At 46.3% G+C, this 20,288-nt stretch overlaps 2 protein-coding genes across 2 annotated transcripts in view; one reads left to right on the plus strand and one right to left on the minus strand.

Annotated features, from left to right (window-relative positions):
- LOC142209881 (chemerin-like receptor 1) overlaps positions 1-20,288 on the minus strand; it is a 96,140-nt gene that overhangs the window by 3,847 nt on the left and 72,005 nt on the right. The gene's annotated exons all lie outside the window — the stretch shown is intronic.
- Positions 13,173-14,201, plus strand: LOC142209880 (putative G-protein coupled receptor 33). The gene has a single exon (XM_075278917.1). It carries the CDS (start codon positions 13,173-13,175, stop codon positions 14,199-14,201), a length of 1,029 nt encoding a protein of 342 aa, XP_075135018.1.

Below are 20,288 nucleotides of genomic sequence, written 5' to 3' on the forward strand. Positions count from 1 at the left end.
GTACATAGTGACTGCACCAGCAGAATAGTGAGCGCAGCTCTGGAGTATAATACAGGATAAGTAATGTAATGTACGTACATAGTGACTGTACCAGCAGAATAGTGAGCGCAGCTCTGGGGTATAATACAGGATAAGTAATGTAATGTATGTACACAGTGACTGCACTGGCAGAATAGTGAGCGCAGCTCTGGAGTATAATACAGGATAAGTAATGTAATGTATGTACACAGTGACTGTACCAGCAGAATAGTGAGCGCAGCTCTGGAGTATAATACAGGATAAGTAATGTAATGTATGTACACAGTGACTGCAGAATAGTGAGCGCAGCTCTGGAGTATAATACAGGATAAGTAATGTAATGTATGTACACAGTGACTGTACCAGCAGAATAGTGAGCGCAGCTCTGGAGTATAATACAGGATAAGTAATGTAATGTATGTACACAGTGACTGCACCTGCAGAATAGTGAGCGCAGCTCTGGAGTATAATACAGGATAAGTAATGTAATGTATGTACACAGTGACTGCACCAGCAGAATAGTGAGCGCAGCTCTGGAGTATAATACAGGATAAGTAATGTAATGTATGTACATAGTGACTGTACCAGCAGAATAGTGAGTGCAGCTCTGGAGTATAATACAGGATAAGTAATGTAATGTATGTACACAGTGACTGCAGAATAGTGAGTGCAGCTCTGGAGTATAATACAGGATAAGTAATGTAATGTATGTACACAGTGACTGCACCAGCAGAATAGTGAGCGCAGCTCTGGAGTACAGCAATGGTTACAGATGCTGTCAATATTTATTTAAAGATAGAGTTTTATTCAGCACATTTTGGAGAATAAAGAAAAGCGACACATGCCTTTATATGTTTTTGTACTTTCTATGTATAAGTTCTAAAGTAGATTTGACTTTTAATCTTAAATAGGGACACTGAGTGTTACGATGTTTCCTGCTTCCAAAAATACAGTTACATAAAGCTTCACGACTTCCTGTGGTTATATATATGGTGCTGCTGCTGCCGTTCTTTTCAGGTTCATGGTCATCTCTTTATAACGCCACTATTCAGGTTTCCTTACAATGTCCAGTACAATCTCCCCCTTATGTCACTCTATGTTGTTTCTATTGTTCCTTTCATTGTTCCTTCACGGTCATATCTGTATAATGGCGCCACCCTGGTATATGGTTTGTATGTAGTATTGGCATTATTAAACAGAATGTGGCTGAAATGTAATACCACGTATAATCTGTGGATAAGTGTGGCGCTGTTTGTAGACATTAAACGAACTAGCTCTGGAGTATAAACAGGAGATGAATGTCCTGAAGACCTAGAAAAGAGTAAAGATGACAATGGATGACACCTCTCCTTGTTCCTGTATACCCTGCGTGTTATTAGGTGATATTTGCTGTACACTTGTCACTTTCGTGTTTACTCACTTCTTCTTATGTACATGTCCTGTGGTTTTAGGTGCTACAAACCACATCTATAACACGCCAGCCTAAAGATAAGGATATAACAATGAGCGCCGCAGCCGTCACATCACTGATAGTATTTCATGTAGGGATGAAGCTCAGCAGCTGAATAATAAGAAGGATATTCCGAGGACACTGGACGGGTCCAAGACAACGACTGGCATCTGTAAGGTAAAGGCCGGGGTCATATTATTTAGCAATACGTCAAGGGAAATTCCATTTTCTGCAAATTTGGGTTATTATTTCAATGTTGAAAATTACAGAATATTCAACTCTGCTTCATCTGCATAGTGCCGCAACCCCATAGAGGAAACCAGAGGATGGGAGTAATAGTGACCGAGTACACTAAACTGAACTCCTTCAGCCCAAGGGGGGTCTGTGTGGTACCTGATGGTGGTGATACTTATGGGGGTCCTCTCTCTCCCTGAGACGGTGTGACAGTGTTCAGAAGGGCCGAACGACTCAGGACGTAGTTGTTGCCGTTGAATCAAAGTGAACAGAACCCTAAGAACGCTTATCAAACTTGTGCAGCTGCCCGATGGGGTTAGTAGTCTCTTATAGTAATAAGCACAGTCCCAGGGCCCCAATACTCCTAGGCAGTGGTGTAACTACCGCCATAGCAGCAGAGGCAACTGCCACAGGGCCCGGGACATTAGGGGCCCGGTGACAGCCGCTACCGCTGCTATCATTATACTCGGGGGTCTTTTCGGACCCTCGAGTATAATGATCGGTGGCCCGGGAGAGGTAAGAAACATAAAAAACACTGTTACTTACCTCTCCACTATCCAGGCAGGCTTCAGCCTAGTCGTCTGATGTCTCATGACCCCGGCCTGTGTCCCAGGTCATGTGACGTTGAAGAAGGACTACAGCGGAGGCCGACAGCGTAGGAGACAGGAGATAGGTGAGTAACAGAGGATTTTTTATGGTTTCTCCAACTGGGTCTCTGATTTTTATACTCTGGGGTCTGAAAAGACCCCAGAATATAATAATTGTTTATGAGTGTCCACAGTGGGACATAATACTGTGTGCAGGGGCCACTATGGGACATAATACTGTGTGCAGGGGCCACTATGGGACATAATACTGTGTGCAGGGGCCACTATGGGACATAATACTGTGTGCAGGAGCCACTATGGGACATAATACTGTGTGCAGGGGCCACTATGGGGGATAATACTGTGTGCAGGGGCCACTATGGGACATAATACTGTGTGCAGGGGCCACTATGGGGGATAATACTGTGTGCAGGGGCCACTATGGGGGATAATACTGTGTGCAGGGGCCACTATGGGACATAATACTGTGTGTAGGGGCCACTATGGGACATAATACTGTGTGTAGGGGCCACTATGGGACATAATACTGTGTGCAGGGGCCACTATGGGACATAATACTGTGTGCAGGGTCCACTATGGGGGATAATACTGTGTGCAGGGGCCACTATTAGGGATAATACTGTGTGCAGGGGCCACTATGAGGCATAATACTGTGTGCAGGGGCCACTATTAGGGATAATACTGTGTGTAGGGGCCACTATGGGGGATAATACTGTGTGCAGGGGCCACTATGGGGCATAATACTGTGTGCAGGGGCCCCTATGGGACATAATACTGTGTGCAGGGGCCACTATGGGACATAATACTGTGTGCAGGGGCCCCTATGAGGCATAATACTGTGTGCAGGGGCCACTATGGGGTATAATACTGTGTGCAGGGGCCACTATGGGACATAATACTGTGTGCAGGGGCCCCTATGGGACATAATACTGTGTGCAGGGGCCACTATGGGACATAATACTGTGTGTAGGGGCCACTATGGGACATAATACTGTGTGCAGGGGCCCCTATGGGACATAATACTGTTTGCAGGGGCCACTATGGGGGATAATACTGTGTGCAGGGGCCACTATGGGACATAATACTGTGTGCAGGGGCCACTATGGGACATAATACTGTGTGCAGGGGCCCCTATGAGGCATAATACTGTGTGCAGGGGCCACTATGGGACATAATACTGTGTGTAGGGGCCACTATGGGGGATAATACTGTGTGCAGGGGCCACTATGGGGTATAATACTGTGTGCAGGGGCCACTATGGGACATAATACTGTGTGCAGGGGTCCCTATGGGACATAATACTGTGTGCAGGGGCCACTATGGGGGATAATACTGTGTGCAGAGGCCACTATGGGGTATAATACTGTGTGCAGGGGCCACTATGGGACATAATACTGTGTGCAGGGGCCCCTATGGGACATAATACTGTTTGCAGGGGCCACTATGGGGGATAATACTGTGTGCAGGGGCCACTATGGGACATAATACTGTGTGCAGGGGCCACTATGGGACATAATACTGTGTGCAGGGGCCCCTATGGGACATAATACTGTGTGCAGGGGCCACTATGGGGGATAATACTGTGTGCAGAGGCCACTATGGGGTATAATACTGTGTGCAGGGGCCACTATGGGACATAATACTGTGTGCAGGGGCCCCTATGGGACATAATACTGTTTGCAGGGGCCACTATGGGGGATAATACTGTGTGCAGGGGCCACTATGGGACGTAATACTGTGTGCAGGGGCCACTATGGGGGATAATACTGTGTACAGGGGTCACTATGGGGGATAATACTGTGTGCAGGGGGCACTATGGGGCATAATAGAGCGCACAGGAATGTGTAGGAGGGGTTCGGCGTCGGTGTCGGTCGGGGGGGGGGGGAGGATTTCAATAGTTCGCTACCGCTCCTAGCTGGTGCCCACTCACCCCTTTCTTACGATGCCTTGCTCCTATGGTCCTCATGCGAACACTCTCAGCCTCTATGGAGTAGGCAGATGGATCTTCCTTGTCTCAGGGCTGTCTTAGTCTGTAGATTGTAGCCTTCTCCCTCAGGGGCTGCTAAGGACACGCTCAGAGATCCAGTCTCAATGCCGGCACACACCCAAATGACTCTCCAACCGTCCAACAACAATCTAGCCTCGTTCCTGGAGATCGGCTTGAAGTATCTGATAGGATGTAACTTTGTGAGTCATTTCTGTAACATTGCGGGTTTTCTTTCTGTCTTAAGATAAATACATTTGCCCTATATTTTAGCAACTTAGGTGACAATTATAAGGAACGTTCAAGGGGATGACCAGGTGACCAAAAATAGTTCTCCTTAGGCTTCCACATAGATGCTTGTCTTATTCTTTCCCTAAGCTGGAGGACAAACTTCTGTTCCAACAAGGAATGTTCTGAGCCAGGGGCATAAAGAGCAAAGAATGGACCCCATAGCAAACTATAATACAGTGCCCCCTTTCCTGGCCCCCACATAGTATAATGTCCCATAGTGACCCCTCCATAGAATATAACGTCCCATCGCAGCCTTCATACAGTATAATGTCCCACAGTGGCCCCTACCGTGTTCGTTACAAATATAGCAACAATGGCAGAACCCCATTTTTTTAATTTTCCTCACCCACAAGCCATTATTATACTCTTGAGTATTTCCAGACCCTAGACTATAATGATTGGAGGCCCAGGGGAGGTGACAAACAATAAAACAACAGTGCTACTCACCTCTACTGAGCTCTGTCATGACTCCCTGCTATCTTCAGCCCTATTCAATGACATCACAGACATTGGTGTCACCCGCCTGACCAACATGGTGTCTGTGATGTCACTAAAAAAGTCTGAAGACCAGCAGGGACGCGTGGAGCCCAGGAGAGGTGAGTAACACTGTTTTTTATGTTTGATTCCAGGGCTGGAGAGACCCCTGAGATTAATAATAGCAGTTTCAGTTCGAACCTATTTGGTCTGAATGGAACGAGTGATTATGAAGATAATCTTGTTTCCCTAAGTCCTAACAGCGGCACAATGTGGGGTATTTCTGCCCCTGTGTGCTGGTAGGACAGGCGGATATTTAATTAGCCAATAAGATGCGTGGCAGGCCCTATAAGAGGGCACAAGAACCTCCCCTCTGCGTGTAAATACAAAAGTACCTCCATAATATTTATATACAGCTTTTAGACATAAGATATGATTCCCAGGGTGGGAAATCTTGTGCCGCTGTTAGGACTTAGGGAAACAAGATTATCTTCATAATCACTCGCTCCCTGTCGTCCTCAACAGCGGCACAATGTGGGGATATAGCAAGCAGGTCCCCAGGATGGGTGGGATTAACTCATAACCGAACTTAAAACGGTATGGGCAAAAGCAGTGGAACCTGCCACTTGGTCCTTCAGGCGATAATGCCGGATGAAGGTGGATTCCGACGCCCAGGAGGCCGCTGCACAGATTTGATCCACCGGCAAGGCACTCTTCTCTGCCTGAGAGGTAGACACTGCCCTGGTTGAGTGGGCATGAAGAAATGCTGGAGCCGACAAACCTTGGGTGGTATAGGCGATTTTAATAGTCTCGGTCACCCACCGGGATATTGTGGCTTTAGCGGCTTTGGCGCCCTTGTTTCTCCCCGTGTAGCTGACCAACAAGTTTTCAGTTCGCCTAAAAGGGCGAGTGCGCTGTAAGTAAATCTGTAGGCATCTGACCACGTCCAGTTTATGCCATCTCTCTTCTTCAGCAAAAGAAGGGAAAGGAAAAAATACCGGAAGGGAGATTATCTGGTTTCTGTTTACAGCGGATGGAACCTTGGGACGAAAACCCGGGAGGAACCTAAGCTGCACATGGTCAGAGAAAAAGGTGGTATATGGCTCCTCAGCGGACAAGGCTTGTAGTTCACCAACCCGTTTGGCAGTTGTTACTGCCAATAGTAGCGCCATCTTGCCGGTTAATGACTTGAGGGAGCTTTCCTCCAAAGGTTCAAATGGATGAACACATAAAGCGTTTAGGACCGGAATAAGGTCCCATTGGTGGACAGGGGTGTTTACCACCGGTCTCAGCCTAGTTGCCCCTTTAATAAAGGTGCTCACTAAGGAATCTTGAGACAAACGCCTCCCCAGATAGGCGGACAGGGCCACAACGTGTACTTTGAGTGTGGCCACAGCGAGACCTCTGTCTAGTCCGTCTTGAAGGAAGTCCAGGATCGCCTCCGTAGGGGGATCGGTGGAGTCCACTTGATGCTGTAGACACCAGGCATTAAAGATGTTACTTATTCGACGGTAGTTCTTGTTAGTCGAATCTGCTCTGGCGCTGGATAGGGTCTTCAAGACGGCTTGTGACAGTCCTCTATTTCTCAATAGGGACTGGTCAACCTCCAGGCTGTCAGGTTGAGTCTCCTCAGATCCTGGCATCTCAGCTCTCCTTGGGTTACCAGGTCTGGGAGTGGGGGAAGCCTCCAATATATGCCCTGACTCATTTGTATGAGCTGAGCAAACCAAGCCCTTTTTGGCCAGAACGGGATTATGGCTATTCCCGAGGCTTGGTCCTGTCTTATTTTTATCAATACCTTCGGTATGATTGGAATTGGAGGGAAAATGTAAAACAGCCTGAACCTCCAAGGGATGGACAGGGCATCCACTGCCAAAGGATTGTCCTCCTGGTACAGGGAGCAGAAGGTCCCTACCTTGGCGTTGAGTCGGGTAGCCATAAGATCGACCTCCGGGAGACCCCATCTCTGGACGATCTGTTGAAATACGTCTGGATTGAGAGACCATTCTCCTGATACGGTAATACCCCGACTCAGCTGATCCGCTACTATGTTCAGGGAGCCCTTTATGTGAACAGCGGACAACTGGACCAAATTCTTCTCTGCCCAGGTGAATATGAGATTCGTCTCTCTCAGCAAGGTTGGTGACCTTATGCCCCCTTGTTTGTTTATATAAACAACCACCGTCGTATTGTCTGACCGGATCTTGACTGACTTGCCTTTCAATTCCGGGGCAAAGTGTACTAGGGCCAGGTACACTGCTCTGAGTTCCTTGAGATTGGATGACCCCAGCTCCGGACATCTCCATCGTCCTTGTACAGTTTTGTCTTGACAATGGGCTCCCCATCCCCACTGGGATGCATCTGTTGTCAACAGGGTCCACACTGTCGGGACCGTGGACCTTCCGTCTTTCAGGTGTATCCACCATCTGAGGGAAAGACGGGTAGCGGGAGAAAGGCAGATCTTCTTGTGCAGTCCCCGTGGAGACCTGTTCTAGGTTCTCAACACTTCCATCTGTAGGGGACGCAAATGCCATAAAGCCCAAGGGACCGCCCTGGCCGAGGATGACATTAGGCCCAGAACTCTCATGGCGGTGCGGATAGTTACCTGCCGAGTGCGCAATAGGAATCGTGCACTGGCTTGGATCCTTTCCTTTCTTGGACGGGAGAGGAAGATCTGCATCGCTTCTGAATCCACTAAAAAACCGAGGAATTTCCTTCGGGTGGATGGAACGACTTCGGACTTCTCCCAATTGATAATCCATCCTAATTCTTGTAGGAAGTTGATGGCAAGATTGAGCTGCTGGAGGAGGGCAGCAGGAGACTGAGCTTTCAATAGCCAGTCGTCTAGATAAGGGACGATGAAAAGACCCTGAAGTCTGAGGGTCGCAGCGACCGGAGCGATCACCTTGGTGAATACCAGTGGGGCGGATGTGATGCCGAAAGGCAGAGCTGTGAACTGATAGTGCTCCCTGTGGCCGGCCATAGAAACGGTAATCCTGAGGAACTTCCTGTGGGAAGGAGCAATAGGGACATGTAGATAAGCGTCCTTCAAGTCGAGGGTAACCATCACCTCTCCTGGTTGAAGAAAAACAGCTACGGAATCCACGGTCTCCATACGAAATGACCTCTTCCTGATAAACTGGTTGAGGTACCTCAGGTCTATTATCATTCTCCAGCCCCCGGTGGCTTTGGGGACCAGAAAGACGGGGGAGTAAACTCCCAGGCCGTGATTTGAGGTTGGTACCTTCTCCAGGGCGCCCTTGGTAACATAATCGGCGACCGAGGCTTCCAGACTGGACTGCTGAGAAGGTGGAAGGATTCGGGTGATGACGAACCGATCTGGAGGAGGAAGGTGAAAATCGATGTGATACCCGTGCTGTATAATCTTCAACACCCAAGGGTCTTGAATGTGGGTGGACCATGCTTTGAAAAAGGAGGCGAGACGTCCTCCCACAGGAAGAGGGGCCACAGGGAGCTGCCCCACGTCAAAACTCAGGCTTCCTCTTGGCATCCTCCTTGGGAGCGCCACGTCCGGCACCCCTAGGGCGGTATCTAGAACGCCGCTGCTGAGCCGGGCGTCTATAATTAGAGGAAGAACCTCTGCCTCTAGAGGGAGCACGTCTGCCCCTGGATGCTTGAGGTAGGGACCTTCCCCTACCTTCAGCTAAACCCTCCATAATGGCATCCAAACTTTGGCCAAACACTCTTCCCGGTTCAAAGGGGAGAGCGCAGAGAGCTGCCTTAGATGCAAAATCTGCACGCCAAGGCTTTAGCCACAGGGGTCTACGGGCAGCGGTGGATAACGCCATAGATTTGGCGGAGATCTTCAATTGATGGCGGGAAGCTTCCGCCAGATAATCTGCGGCCCTATGAACTCTCTTCATAGAGGACAGAATTTCGTCTCTATCCACGCCCGCATCTATATCCCGCTCCAAGGCGGCTAAACGGTTGCGCAGAAAGTCGCCAACCGTGGAGGAGGCTATGGCCACAGAGGCTTGTGCAGAGGAAGCGGAGTAGATCTTCTTTAGAGCAGAGTCCGCCCTGCGATCCAGAGGGTCTTGAAGATTGGAACCATCTTCTAGGGGCACCAGGGTTCTGCGGGACAGCTTGGCAACTGCCAAATCCACCTTCGGGGGAGGCCCCCAGGAATCCCACTGGGCAGTGTCAACAGGAAACAAGGTCTTGAAAATCCTGGAGAGAGTATGTCCCTTCTCTGGCTGTTTCCACTGCTGTGCCATAAGGTCGGACAGCGTGGCGTCCGCATGGAAGGCAATATGTCCCCCAGAGGCAGACGTGGAGGCTTCCCCGTCAACATCTCGGCCCACTGTAGACCGGATGGACTTCAGCAGCCTGCCTGTTTGTTCATAGTGGAACACAGGTCTGCCGGAAATTACTGAGTCGTCCTCAGAAGAATCATCCTCTGCCACCCGCAACAGTTCCAAAGGTGGCAGGGAGGAGGAACGGTGCTCAGGGCATGGTCTTTTGGTAAGCTGAGACAAGGTGGCATGAATTCCTTTGAGGGAATCGTCCTGCAAAACAAAAGGAGAAAACAAGCAAGGGAAAACCTATTTACCCAAGCGATGTCCAAACTCACCATCTCCTTGACCCAGGCCATCATATCTCTGGGAGAGGGCTCCTCAGGTGGAGGACCTCTACACCCGCGACAACGGGCCCATTCATAGCCTAAAAATAATAGGCAAGTTATAGGACCACACTACATGAAAGGGACCAACCCCTTAAGCCGCTACCTACCATCAGGGAGCGGTGTGTCGCAATTAAAACAGGAAAGGTGTTTCCTCTTGGCAGAGGATTTCCTCCTACCATCCCCAGGAGGGGTAGTAGAGGATGACATATCCTGCAATAAAGAGATAATAGACCATGCAAACTGTCACCATACATCATACATTGCACCTTTTTTTTTTTTTTTAAAAAAAAAAGGGGTAGATCTTACCAGGTTCAGAAGACCGGATGAGTAAAGGTGACAGACAATAACCAGACTCGGGTTAACAACGCAAAACGCAATGCCAGTGAGACTAATAAGCAGACTCACAATAGCACAGCCTTCCAGATGCAGCAGGAAGGTACAAGTGACACGGCCGGCCTGACCTTTAACCTGGCCGGCCGGAAATGGGAGGAGCTAACCGCTCCCATCCACTACCCCAAAACAGGGGTTAATAAGGCTACTGTCTCCCCTCCCCAGCAATCCCCAAGCCAGGGGAACACTCACCCTCTCCTCCGCTGGGGCTCCGAACACTGGAGTGGAGCCTGAAGTGTAGAGAACGATAGTTCAGCTGGCCCGGCGGCCGGCCTGCTAACCCGCGCCGCGAACTTCCGGTCAAAACCGGAAGTGCGCGCAAGCAAAGTGCGGCCGCCGCGAATGCAGCCATACAGAGCGAGTTCCGGCTGCCGCACGGACCCGCCGTAACCACGCAGGGGCGTGGTGCGGCTCTGAGGATCAGCGCTCAACAGAGCTGAAAGGGTAGGGAGGAGAGGGGAGGGAGCGGGGGAGGAGAAGGAGGATTCAGGGGAAAAAGCCAACGCAGGCTAACCAGCACCCTCTCCATAGGAAAGAGGGTGCTTGACAAAAACATCAAGCTCAACAGCTGAGCCCTGCAAGAGGACACAAGTCCTCACACCTGTCCTCTGTCCACACAGGACAGAAAAAAACACGCAGAGGGGAGGTTCTTGTGCCCTCTTATAGGGCCTGCCACGCATCTTATTGGCTAATTAAATATCCGCCTGTCCTACCAGCACACAGGGGCAGAAATACCCCACATTGTGCCGCTGTTGAGGACGACAGGGAACTGCCATGAACTTTGTGGAGTTCATCCAAAAAATGTCAGCCTTACTGACTGATCCCCACTCCTGCTCACAACCAACCCCGCTTTCCCTTCTGCCCTCCAGGGGGCCCTGTGCGTCTCATATCACATCACTTATCATGTTATCTGCTAGAGAATGAAGAATCAGAACCGAAGAAAGCTCAGATCCAACTTAACTCTATGGATACTGTGATTAGCATAAACCAATAGTTGCCAAACTTTTCAGACAAAAAACAAAAAAAAAAGAATTTATGGGGACGACCCTAGCACCTCATTTTTACCAAAAGACAAAAAAACTTTCTAATGAGATCATTTTGGGTGAAGGCATGCGGTCTTCTTCCCAACTAGATTGTTGTGGCCCCTTGGCAGGTCTCCAAGACATTCCTGGGCACCACACTAGCCCTGTTGGGCATCACTGGCATAGACAAAGGGAGGGATTAGCAAAATTATGTCACCTATGACAAGATGGATAAAATTGGCCCATCGGAGGATGAGAAGATCGTGCCACAGGATATCTATAGGCAGCACACAGGTCGTCAGGGGGTGATGGGTTCACGTTCTGTGAGGGGTTGCCAACGAAGAGTAAACGAAACAGAAACGCACGCCAAAATTGGTTATGCAATTTTTAAGGTGCACATAAATACTGGAGCGGCGATGTGCTGTCAGTATACAAGCATACAGACATCCCTATAATATAAGATGAAGACATTGCTCTATATTCAAAGGCAGACACAATTATAACAGAAGAGCGAGAAGTCTTTGTACGGATGCAACAAGGTCACCAGACGCATCTCGTGCATTATAGGATCTCTGCCGTCCTTGAGGTTCTACATAATACCCTAGCATCCAGTCTCAGAAACAGAAGGAAAAATGCAATAGAATGTGCGGAGTTATCTACATAAAATGTTACATAACACTGAAAATATGTATTTTTTCCTATCTAAAGATAAAGTTGTGTTTTTAGAGTCAAAGCCAGGAGCGGATTGAGCAGAAGGGAGAAGAAGAAGAAGCTTCTTAGATATTTCCTGTTCCTTCTATGGCCATTCTTGGCTTTGGCTCAAAAAAAACGAAGCAAAATCTGCAACAAAAAAAGGTGCATTATCGCAACGCAGGGCCTCAGCCTCAAGGAGTTTTACAGACCATCGATTTTTGGTCCATGGGAATCCAATACCTGGAACCCCAACCAAGCAGCAGTTTGGAAGGCCCTTGTGGGAGTTCTGCAGTCCTTTCACTACAGTGCCTACCCCAATGGGTGGAAATGGGCCCGTTTTAGTATCTAGAAGTATTGTAGAGAATCTTCCTCTCTGGAGTCTCATGTTTTTGTTTTTTCTTCAATCTTCGTGATAAACTAGCATGACTACTCTGCAACCACAAGTACTGACTTGATTCATTACCGCCTCGGAGACAGAATGACGTTGCACAAATATAAGAAGTTTGCAGATGAGATTTCCTGTCGATGATATAACCACAGTAAGATTTATCTTCAGCAGTGGCCGACTCTATAACCATTGCAGGGTAGGTGCTTTGTAAGATGGTTTATAGGGTTGAGCCGATCTTGAGATTTCAGAAACGATTTCAAAATCCGATTTCCGATCATTTTCGAGCCGATCCTGATCACGATCCTGCTTGATCACTGATCAGGATGCGATCTTTCTGATCCCGATCCTCAACCCTAGTCAATGCTTCTCCATGGGAAGACACTTGAGGGTTTAGCCAATCTTGAAATAATCTCCGACCTCGATCCTGCTGGAAAAGATCAGTTCAGAATTCCGATGGCGATCGTGAAATTTACTTTTCCGATCCCAATTGCTCAACCCTAATGGTTTAGTAATAGTTACATAGTTACATAGTAGATGAGGTTGGATGAAGATATCAGTCCATCAAGTCCAACCTATAATCCTACAATCCCTACAGTGTTGATCCAGGGGAAGGCAAAAAACCCCATGAGGCTCCTGCCAATTGCCCCAATTTCAGGGTCCACTATATCGAAAGACATGAAGAAAAAGAAGTCAACGATATATGAAAGTATGATTAGTAGATTGTGAGGTTACCGGGTGTTGGACCTTCATAAATTTGGTATTCATGAAGATCCCAGTACATCCATATATTGGATCAATGGACAACATGTAATGCTTTAACTCTCCTGAAGAGGTGCTGCCAAGTTCCTCAGCCAATCGTGAACTGGTTCCATTATCGAGACTCGTTTTGATCGTCTTATTGTCTTCTTTATTCTGAGGTTATAATAAAAATGTAACTATGTTTCCCCTTCTTTTGCCCTTAGGTTATGATTTACAATGCTGACAAATCTGTCCAATAACAACACATCCCAGGCGGAAACCTTCACAGCCATTGCAACGTCAAAGATAATCTGTCTCCCGATTCTGCTGATCACGTTCCTCTTCGGATTGGTCATCAACACTCTGTATCTCTGGATCTTGTGCTTCAGGATGAGAAGAAACCCCAACATCTTCTGGTTTTCCCACCTCACCCTCTGCAATCTAATCTTCATTCTGGTCATACCTTTTTTGGCTGTTATGATTTTGTTCTACCCTCACTGGGTCTTGGGTGAGTTCATGTGTAAGTTTTTAAATTTCCTTCTGTCCTTCAGTATGTTCGGAGCCGTGTTCTTCCTCACCGTCATCAGCGTTGACCGCTACTGGTTGGTCTTCCACCCTCATTTTTACCGGAAGCACATACACGCTCGACAATCTTCTATCATCTGCCTCGTCATTTGGGGTTTAGCCTTTTTGTGTGGTTCCCCGTATTTGGTCTTTCGCAAGGTCCGCCGGGAAACGAACGTGACTATTTGTTACAATGACTACAGTCTGACTGGTAAACCGGCCACGGAACAAGAAGTCAAAGTCAAGTGGGCCATATTGTCCATCCGCCTACTGGTAGGTTTCTTCATCCCGCTGGTTATTATCACTATCTGCTATCTCAAAATTGCCTTCAAGATAAAAATTGAAAACTTCACAAAGTCCAAGAAGCCTTATAAGATAATATCCATTGCCATCATATCCTTCTTTATCTCTTGGGCGCCTTATCACGTCTGGTATGGAATGAGCATCCACACAAAATTCTTCCGAGAGACAACCCTACAAGCCCTGAAGGTCTTGGCCGTCGTAACAGCTTGCTTCAACGCCTGCTTCACTCCCGTCTTATATCTTTTCATTGTGGAAAAATTTAAAGATATCTTCAAGAAGTCTATCCTGTCCATCGTGCAGACAGCGCTCAATGACGCTTTCCTCCGGAGCACAGACAATGGTTTGGAGCCGCACTCTATGTCGGTTAGAAGGTGTAACTCTCAAGACAATACCATCTAAGGAGGCAAGTCTAGGTTAGAAGACCGGAGGCCAGTGGTGGATGACTGTAGATAGATCGTTTTTAGAATATAATTCTATGCATACCTCCCAACTTTTGAAGAGTAGAAAGAGGGACAAAATGTGCGCCGCGTGGCAGATTTGACTCCGCCCATTCTCATTCATTTTTCATGTGCCCCCACACAGTACAATCCTCCTACAGTCACCCGTAAACTATGTCCCCCTCCATCTCTACCCCAGTTTCATATACACCCTTCATCTGCCCCTAGTTTCATGTCCCCATCCATCTCTGTCCCCAGTTTCATGTCCCCCCCTCCACCTCTGCCCCACTTTCATATCCCCCCAGTTTCATGTCCCCCCGTCTTTGCCCAGTTTCATGCCGTTCTCCCCCCCTTCATCTGCCCACAGTTTCATGCCCCCCCGTCTCTACCCCAGTGTCATACCATTCTTTGCTCCTTCATCTGCCCCAGTGTCATGCCATATCCCCCCCCTTCATTTGCCACAGTGTCATGCTGTTCTCCCCCCTTAATCTGCCCCAATGTCATGCCATTTCCCCCCCTTCATTTGCCACAGTGTCATGCTGTTCTCCCCCCTTCATATGCCCCAGTGTCATGCCGTTCTCCCCCCCTTCATTTGCCCCAGTGCCATGCTGTTCTCCCCCCCTTCATCTGCCCCAGTGTCATACCATTCTCCCCCACTTCATCTGCCCCAGTGTCATGCTGTTCTCCCCCCCTTCATCTGCCCCAATGTCATGCCGTTCTCCCCCACTTCAGCTGCCCCAGTGTCATGCTGTTCTCCCCCCTTCATCTGCCCCAGTGTCATGATGTTCTCCCCCCTTTATCTACCACTGTGTTATGCATTTCTCCCCCCCCCCCTCATCTGCCCCCAGTTTCATGGGCCCCCTTCATTATGTTTCACCTTAATTTTTAACACAAACACTTACACTCACCTTCCATCTCTTCCCATCCACTCTCTCCGCTCTCTCACTATATACATAGATGTAGGCGCGATGTGACATCATCACATCGCGGCTACAAATGCCGGAGCGCAGCATTTGTGACAGCTCTTGCTATAAATGCCTATGTATTCGTAGGATGCTGATGAGTTGAAATCAGGACATACCTCCCACCGACCGGGACCACAGCACAGGACACCGAAATTGTGAGTGCCCCACGGAAATCAGGACGGTTGGGAGGTACGTCCTATATTGTGCAGAAGGTTTGGAATTCCTTACCAGGAAGATGATTACAAAAGTATATTAGGAAATAAAAAAGGTGGTATTCCCATCTCAGACAGCGCCCCTTCACCCTATCCCTGGATTGAAAGTTACGGAGACAGCCGACCATGGCTCTTCTATTCTGTTTCTATAAATCCCATTGAGGTAAATGGGAGTTACGGAAACAGTGTAGCACAGTGAGAAATTCTGATTCTAACTCCTACAGTTACAGAGTCAGTGTAGCTTTCTTGGCTATGCCATTTCCACAACTCCTGTTGACCTCAATGGGGGAAACGGAAACAGCGTAGAGCTGTAGGTTCTTCTTTGTTTTGGAGGAGATGGTCTGGTTTGGCCTTAATCCCAGATCACATCACTAGGCTTCTTGAAAACCAAACATTGACCTATGGAAAGGTGACGGTAGAGATATTTGCATATTATTTTCCCAGAGTCTTTAGCAGAGTATATATTGTCTGTGAGATACACTGAGAGGCGCCAAAGATTTGGGTATACATTGTATATAATGTATAGGGTACTGTAACCCCCACCCCACCACATGATGCTGTAAAATCTAATATGACTCTCTTTAATATATATTGGGATTTTCTTAGTTAATAAATGTGTTTTTTTTTTGTTTGTTTTTTATAACATAGAACTGTATTACAGTGCAAACATTCCAGGACAAACTCAGCTCTGCTACATCTATAGATCAGAATGTGACAATCTACATTGTAGCCAACCAGCTGCCGATTCTATCTGGTTCGCGTGTTCTGTAACTAATGTCAGTAAGCTGCTTCGTAAGCTCCGGGTGTTCAGATGAACAGTAACTATCCCTAATAAACCCCCGCGCTGCATGAATATTAATACTCGCAGAGCGCTGAACTATCGCTGATCTATCGGCCATAACAATTGCGCAATGCCTCGAAAAGAAAAATCAAATAATCTCCATTATTTGTCATTACGATCCAGCGTGAGCAAAGGTGAGCTAAGAATCCTGAGAAGATGAGGCGGCTCATGGTGGGGGAGGGGATATATCATTGTGATTAGGATAGGCAATCGGTGTGTGATCACTGGAGATCTATCTCACTGCTGCCCCTTTAGGCTGGGGTTATATGGCAACTCTCGTCATCAAGGATCGCCATGTCTTCACGCAACTCCTTCACCAATGTATGTGACTGAAATCTCTGTGTAATCCAAGGAAGTCACAGCCATAGTTGCCATGTAGCCTTAGCCTTAATATTTATGTAGGTACAGCGCCACATCTATATATATGGCCATGCCTGGTATTGCAGCTCAACCCAAAATAATCCTGAAATCTTTTTTTTTTTTTTTTATTGGACTCTTTGGTGGTCCTAAGAATAGGCCATCAATGTTTTCACACCTTTACGGTAGGACAGGATGAACTGACAGATCTCATAGAGGTTTAGTGATGTCATCATGTGGATATAGTTATATTCCCATTGGGCAATCTCTTTCTATGGACTGGAGCTCACATGTGATCCACCCCCGGGATCTTTCCAGTTACAGGAGGCGACGTGAGCTCTGGACTATTATTGGGCATCCTCCTACCTGGTATCAGGAGGCCACAGAATTCTTCTGAAATGTCCCACATGCTACGTATATAGTGGTGTACAGCAGAAGCCCATACCCCTACGCTGCGCTGCATGACCTCAAAGCCAATCTCATCTTCAAATTTACATATCTTATCTTTAGACTCATTTTGGGTCAAGATAGTTCCAGTAGATGTAGTTCTATGTAAAAACCACAGATTATACTGTATATAGGGTATAACAACACGGGGATAAGAAGCTTGATTGTGAGCTGTATCTGACACACTCAGCTCTGCTACATCTGACTATAATACCAGTTATAATATACAATGCTGTGGGCTGTATGTGACACACTCAGCTCTGCTATGTCTGACTATACTACCAGTTATAGTATACAGTGCTGTGGGCTGTATGTGACACACTCAGCTCTACTACATCTGACTATACTACCAGTTATAGTATACAGTTCTGTGGGCTGTATCTGACACACTCAGCTCTACTACATCTGACTATACTACCAGTTATAGTATACAGTTCTGTGGGCTGTATCTGACACACTCAGCTCTACTACATCTGACTATACTACCAGTTATAGTATACAGTGCTGTGGGCTGTATCTGACACACTCAGCTCTACTACATCTGACTATACTACCAGTTATAGTATACAGTGCTGTGGGCTGTATCTGACACACTCAGCTCTACTACATCTGACTATACTACCAGTTATAGTATACAGTGCTGTGGGCTGTATCTGACACACTCAGCTCTACTACATCTGACTATACTACCAGTTATAGTATACAGTTCTGTGGGCTGTATCTGACACACTCAGCTCTGCTACATCTGACTATACTACCAGTTATAGTATACAGTTCTGTGGGCTGTATCTGACACACTCAGCACTACTACATCTGTCTATACTACCAGTTATAGTATACAGTTCTGTGGGCTGTATCTGACACACTCAGCTCTGCTATGTCTGACTATACCACCAGTTATAGTATACAGTTCTGTGGGCTGTATCTGACACACTCAGCTCTACTACATCTGACTATACTACCAGTTATAGTATACAGTTCTGTGGGCTGTATCTGACACACTCAGCTCTGCTACATCTGACTATACTACCAGTTATAGTATACAGTGCTGTGGGCTGTATATGACACACTCAGCTCTGCTATGTCTGACTATACTACCAGTTATAGTATACAGTTCTGTGGGCTGTATATGACACACTCAGCTCTGCTACATCTGACTATACTACCAGTTATAGTATACAGTTCTGTGGGCTGTATATGACACACTCAGCTCTGCTACATCTGACTATGCTACCAGTTAGTATACAGTGCTGTGATCTGTATCTGACACACTCAGCTTTGCTACATCTGACTATACTACCTGTTATAATGTACAGTGCTGTCGGCTGTATATGACACGCTCAGCTCTGCTACATCTGGCTATAGTGTACAGTGCTGTGGGCTGTATCTGACACACTCAGCTCTGCTACATCTGACTATACTACCTGTTATAATGTACAGTGCTGTCGGCTGTATATGACACGCTCAGCTCTGCTACATCTGGCTGTACTACCAGTTATATACAGTGCTGTGAGAAGTAACTTCTGCCTTCTTGGTGTTTCTATTTGGAGAATTTTGGAATTTCTGACATTGAGTTCCAATGTAATAATAAACAATGTAAAGTATTTGACTCCCTGCAATTATAGAGTAATCAGCCCCGGCCCCCTATATAGGGTATATACAGTAGTCTATATATTGTTTTTAATTAAATTCTCTGAATCTGTTTGTGTTGTTTACAACGTTCCGCTCATTAGTGATCCTGAGGAGACTTACTTTTCTCCCTCCATAGTCATTCCCATGAAAATGGAAGGAAACTTTCTTTAATCCCTTAGATCCCCTTAGAATCTACAAACCGTATGTATATACTGTATATAGTAACTAGCAGGAGGACGCAGCTTCACACGGGTATATTTCAGTTTTTTGTTTGTGTAGTGACCGGTTACCAGACATAAACCATAGACAGAAATGAAGCTATTTTTGATTAAAAAAAAAAAAAAAAAAAAAAAAATACTCATGATGGCTATCCCTTTAAGAAAGTATCAGAAGAGGAGATGAAGCATCTTTTACTGTCAGCGGTCAATGCTCTCTTGTTCTGTCTGTAGTGATGACTGCAAGATTACCACAAGACAACTATTATAGCTTATTGCCGTGTATCGGAGGCGTGTCATACATGATACATACATGATACATACATGACATTCACCTATGTAGGAGATAGATGGACTGCAGTAACTAGGCACGGCCTCTGCACAGTTATGGCGCTGTCTACTGGGCTGTGTCTGTAATCATCTGATCAATGGGGGCGCCAGGAGTCAGACCCCCACCAAAGACTGGTCAGTAATAGTACCCAACCAGAAAACACCGAAATAATAGTCTTAGTAGAAACTCATCATTTGATTTTGATTCTATCACACTATTTTATATTTTTTGTCTTATTTTCGTACCTAACATCTTTCCTATATAGTAATAAACTTGTATTATCAGATACAGATATATTCCTCACACCCTCTCTATATAATATTCTACTTCTACTCTATTATTATTATTATTATAGTTATTATTATTATTATATTTATTATTATTATTATTATTATTATATTTATTATTATTATTATTATTGTTGTTATTAATTATTATTATTACTTTTATTATTATTATTATTATTGCTATTATTATTATTATTATTATTATTCCCTCTTTTCTGCTTTTTCTTTCTTCTCTTGTTCCGTCACTTCCTCTCTCTGACCCTTCTCTTCTGCCGGATTATCTTGGATTATCTTCATGTTATTCTTACATTTGCTCCTGGTGATGTTTCCGTCTTGTGTTTGGGAACTTCAGATCCAAGACCATTGAAGATCCCACAGGTGTTTTTTTGTTGTTTTTTTTTTTACAAACTGGAGATGTTTTTGGTTTACTTTTTTTTTTTTTTTTTTTTAATTCTTATTTTATTAATGGCTTACTAATCTATTTATCTTACATTGCATCATGTTATACACTCACCGGCCACTTTATTAGGTACACCATGCTAGTAACGGGTTGGACCCCCTTTTGCCTTCAGAACTGCCTCAATTCTTCGTGGCATAGATACAACAAGGTGCTGGAAGCATTCCTCAGAGATTTTGGTCCATATTGACATGATGGCATCACACAGTTGCCGCAGATTTGTCGGCTGCACATCCATGATGCGAATCTCCCGTTCCACCACATCCCAAAGATGCTCCTCTATTGGATTGAGATCTGGTGACTGT

The sequence above is a fragment of the Leptodactylus fuscus genome, chromosome 6, assembly GCF_031893055.1.
Source record: "Leptodactylus fuscus isolate aLepFus1 chromosome 6, aLepFus1.hap2, whole genome shotgun sequence".
Classification (NCBI taxonomy): Eukaryota; Metazoa; Chordata; class Amphibia; order Anura; family Leptodactylidae; genus Leptodactylus; species Leptodactylus fuscus.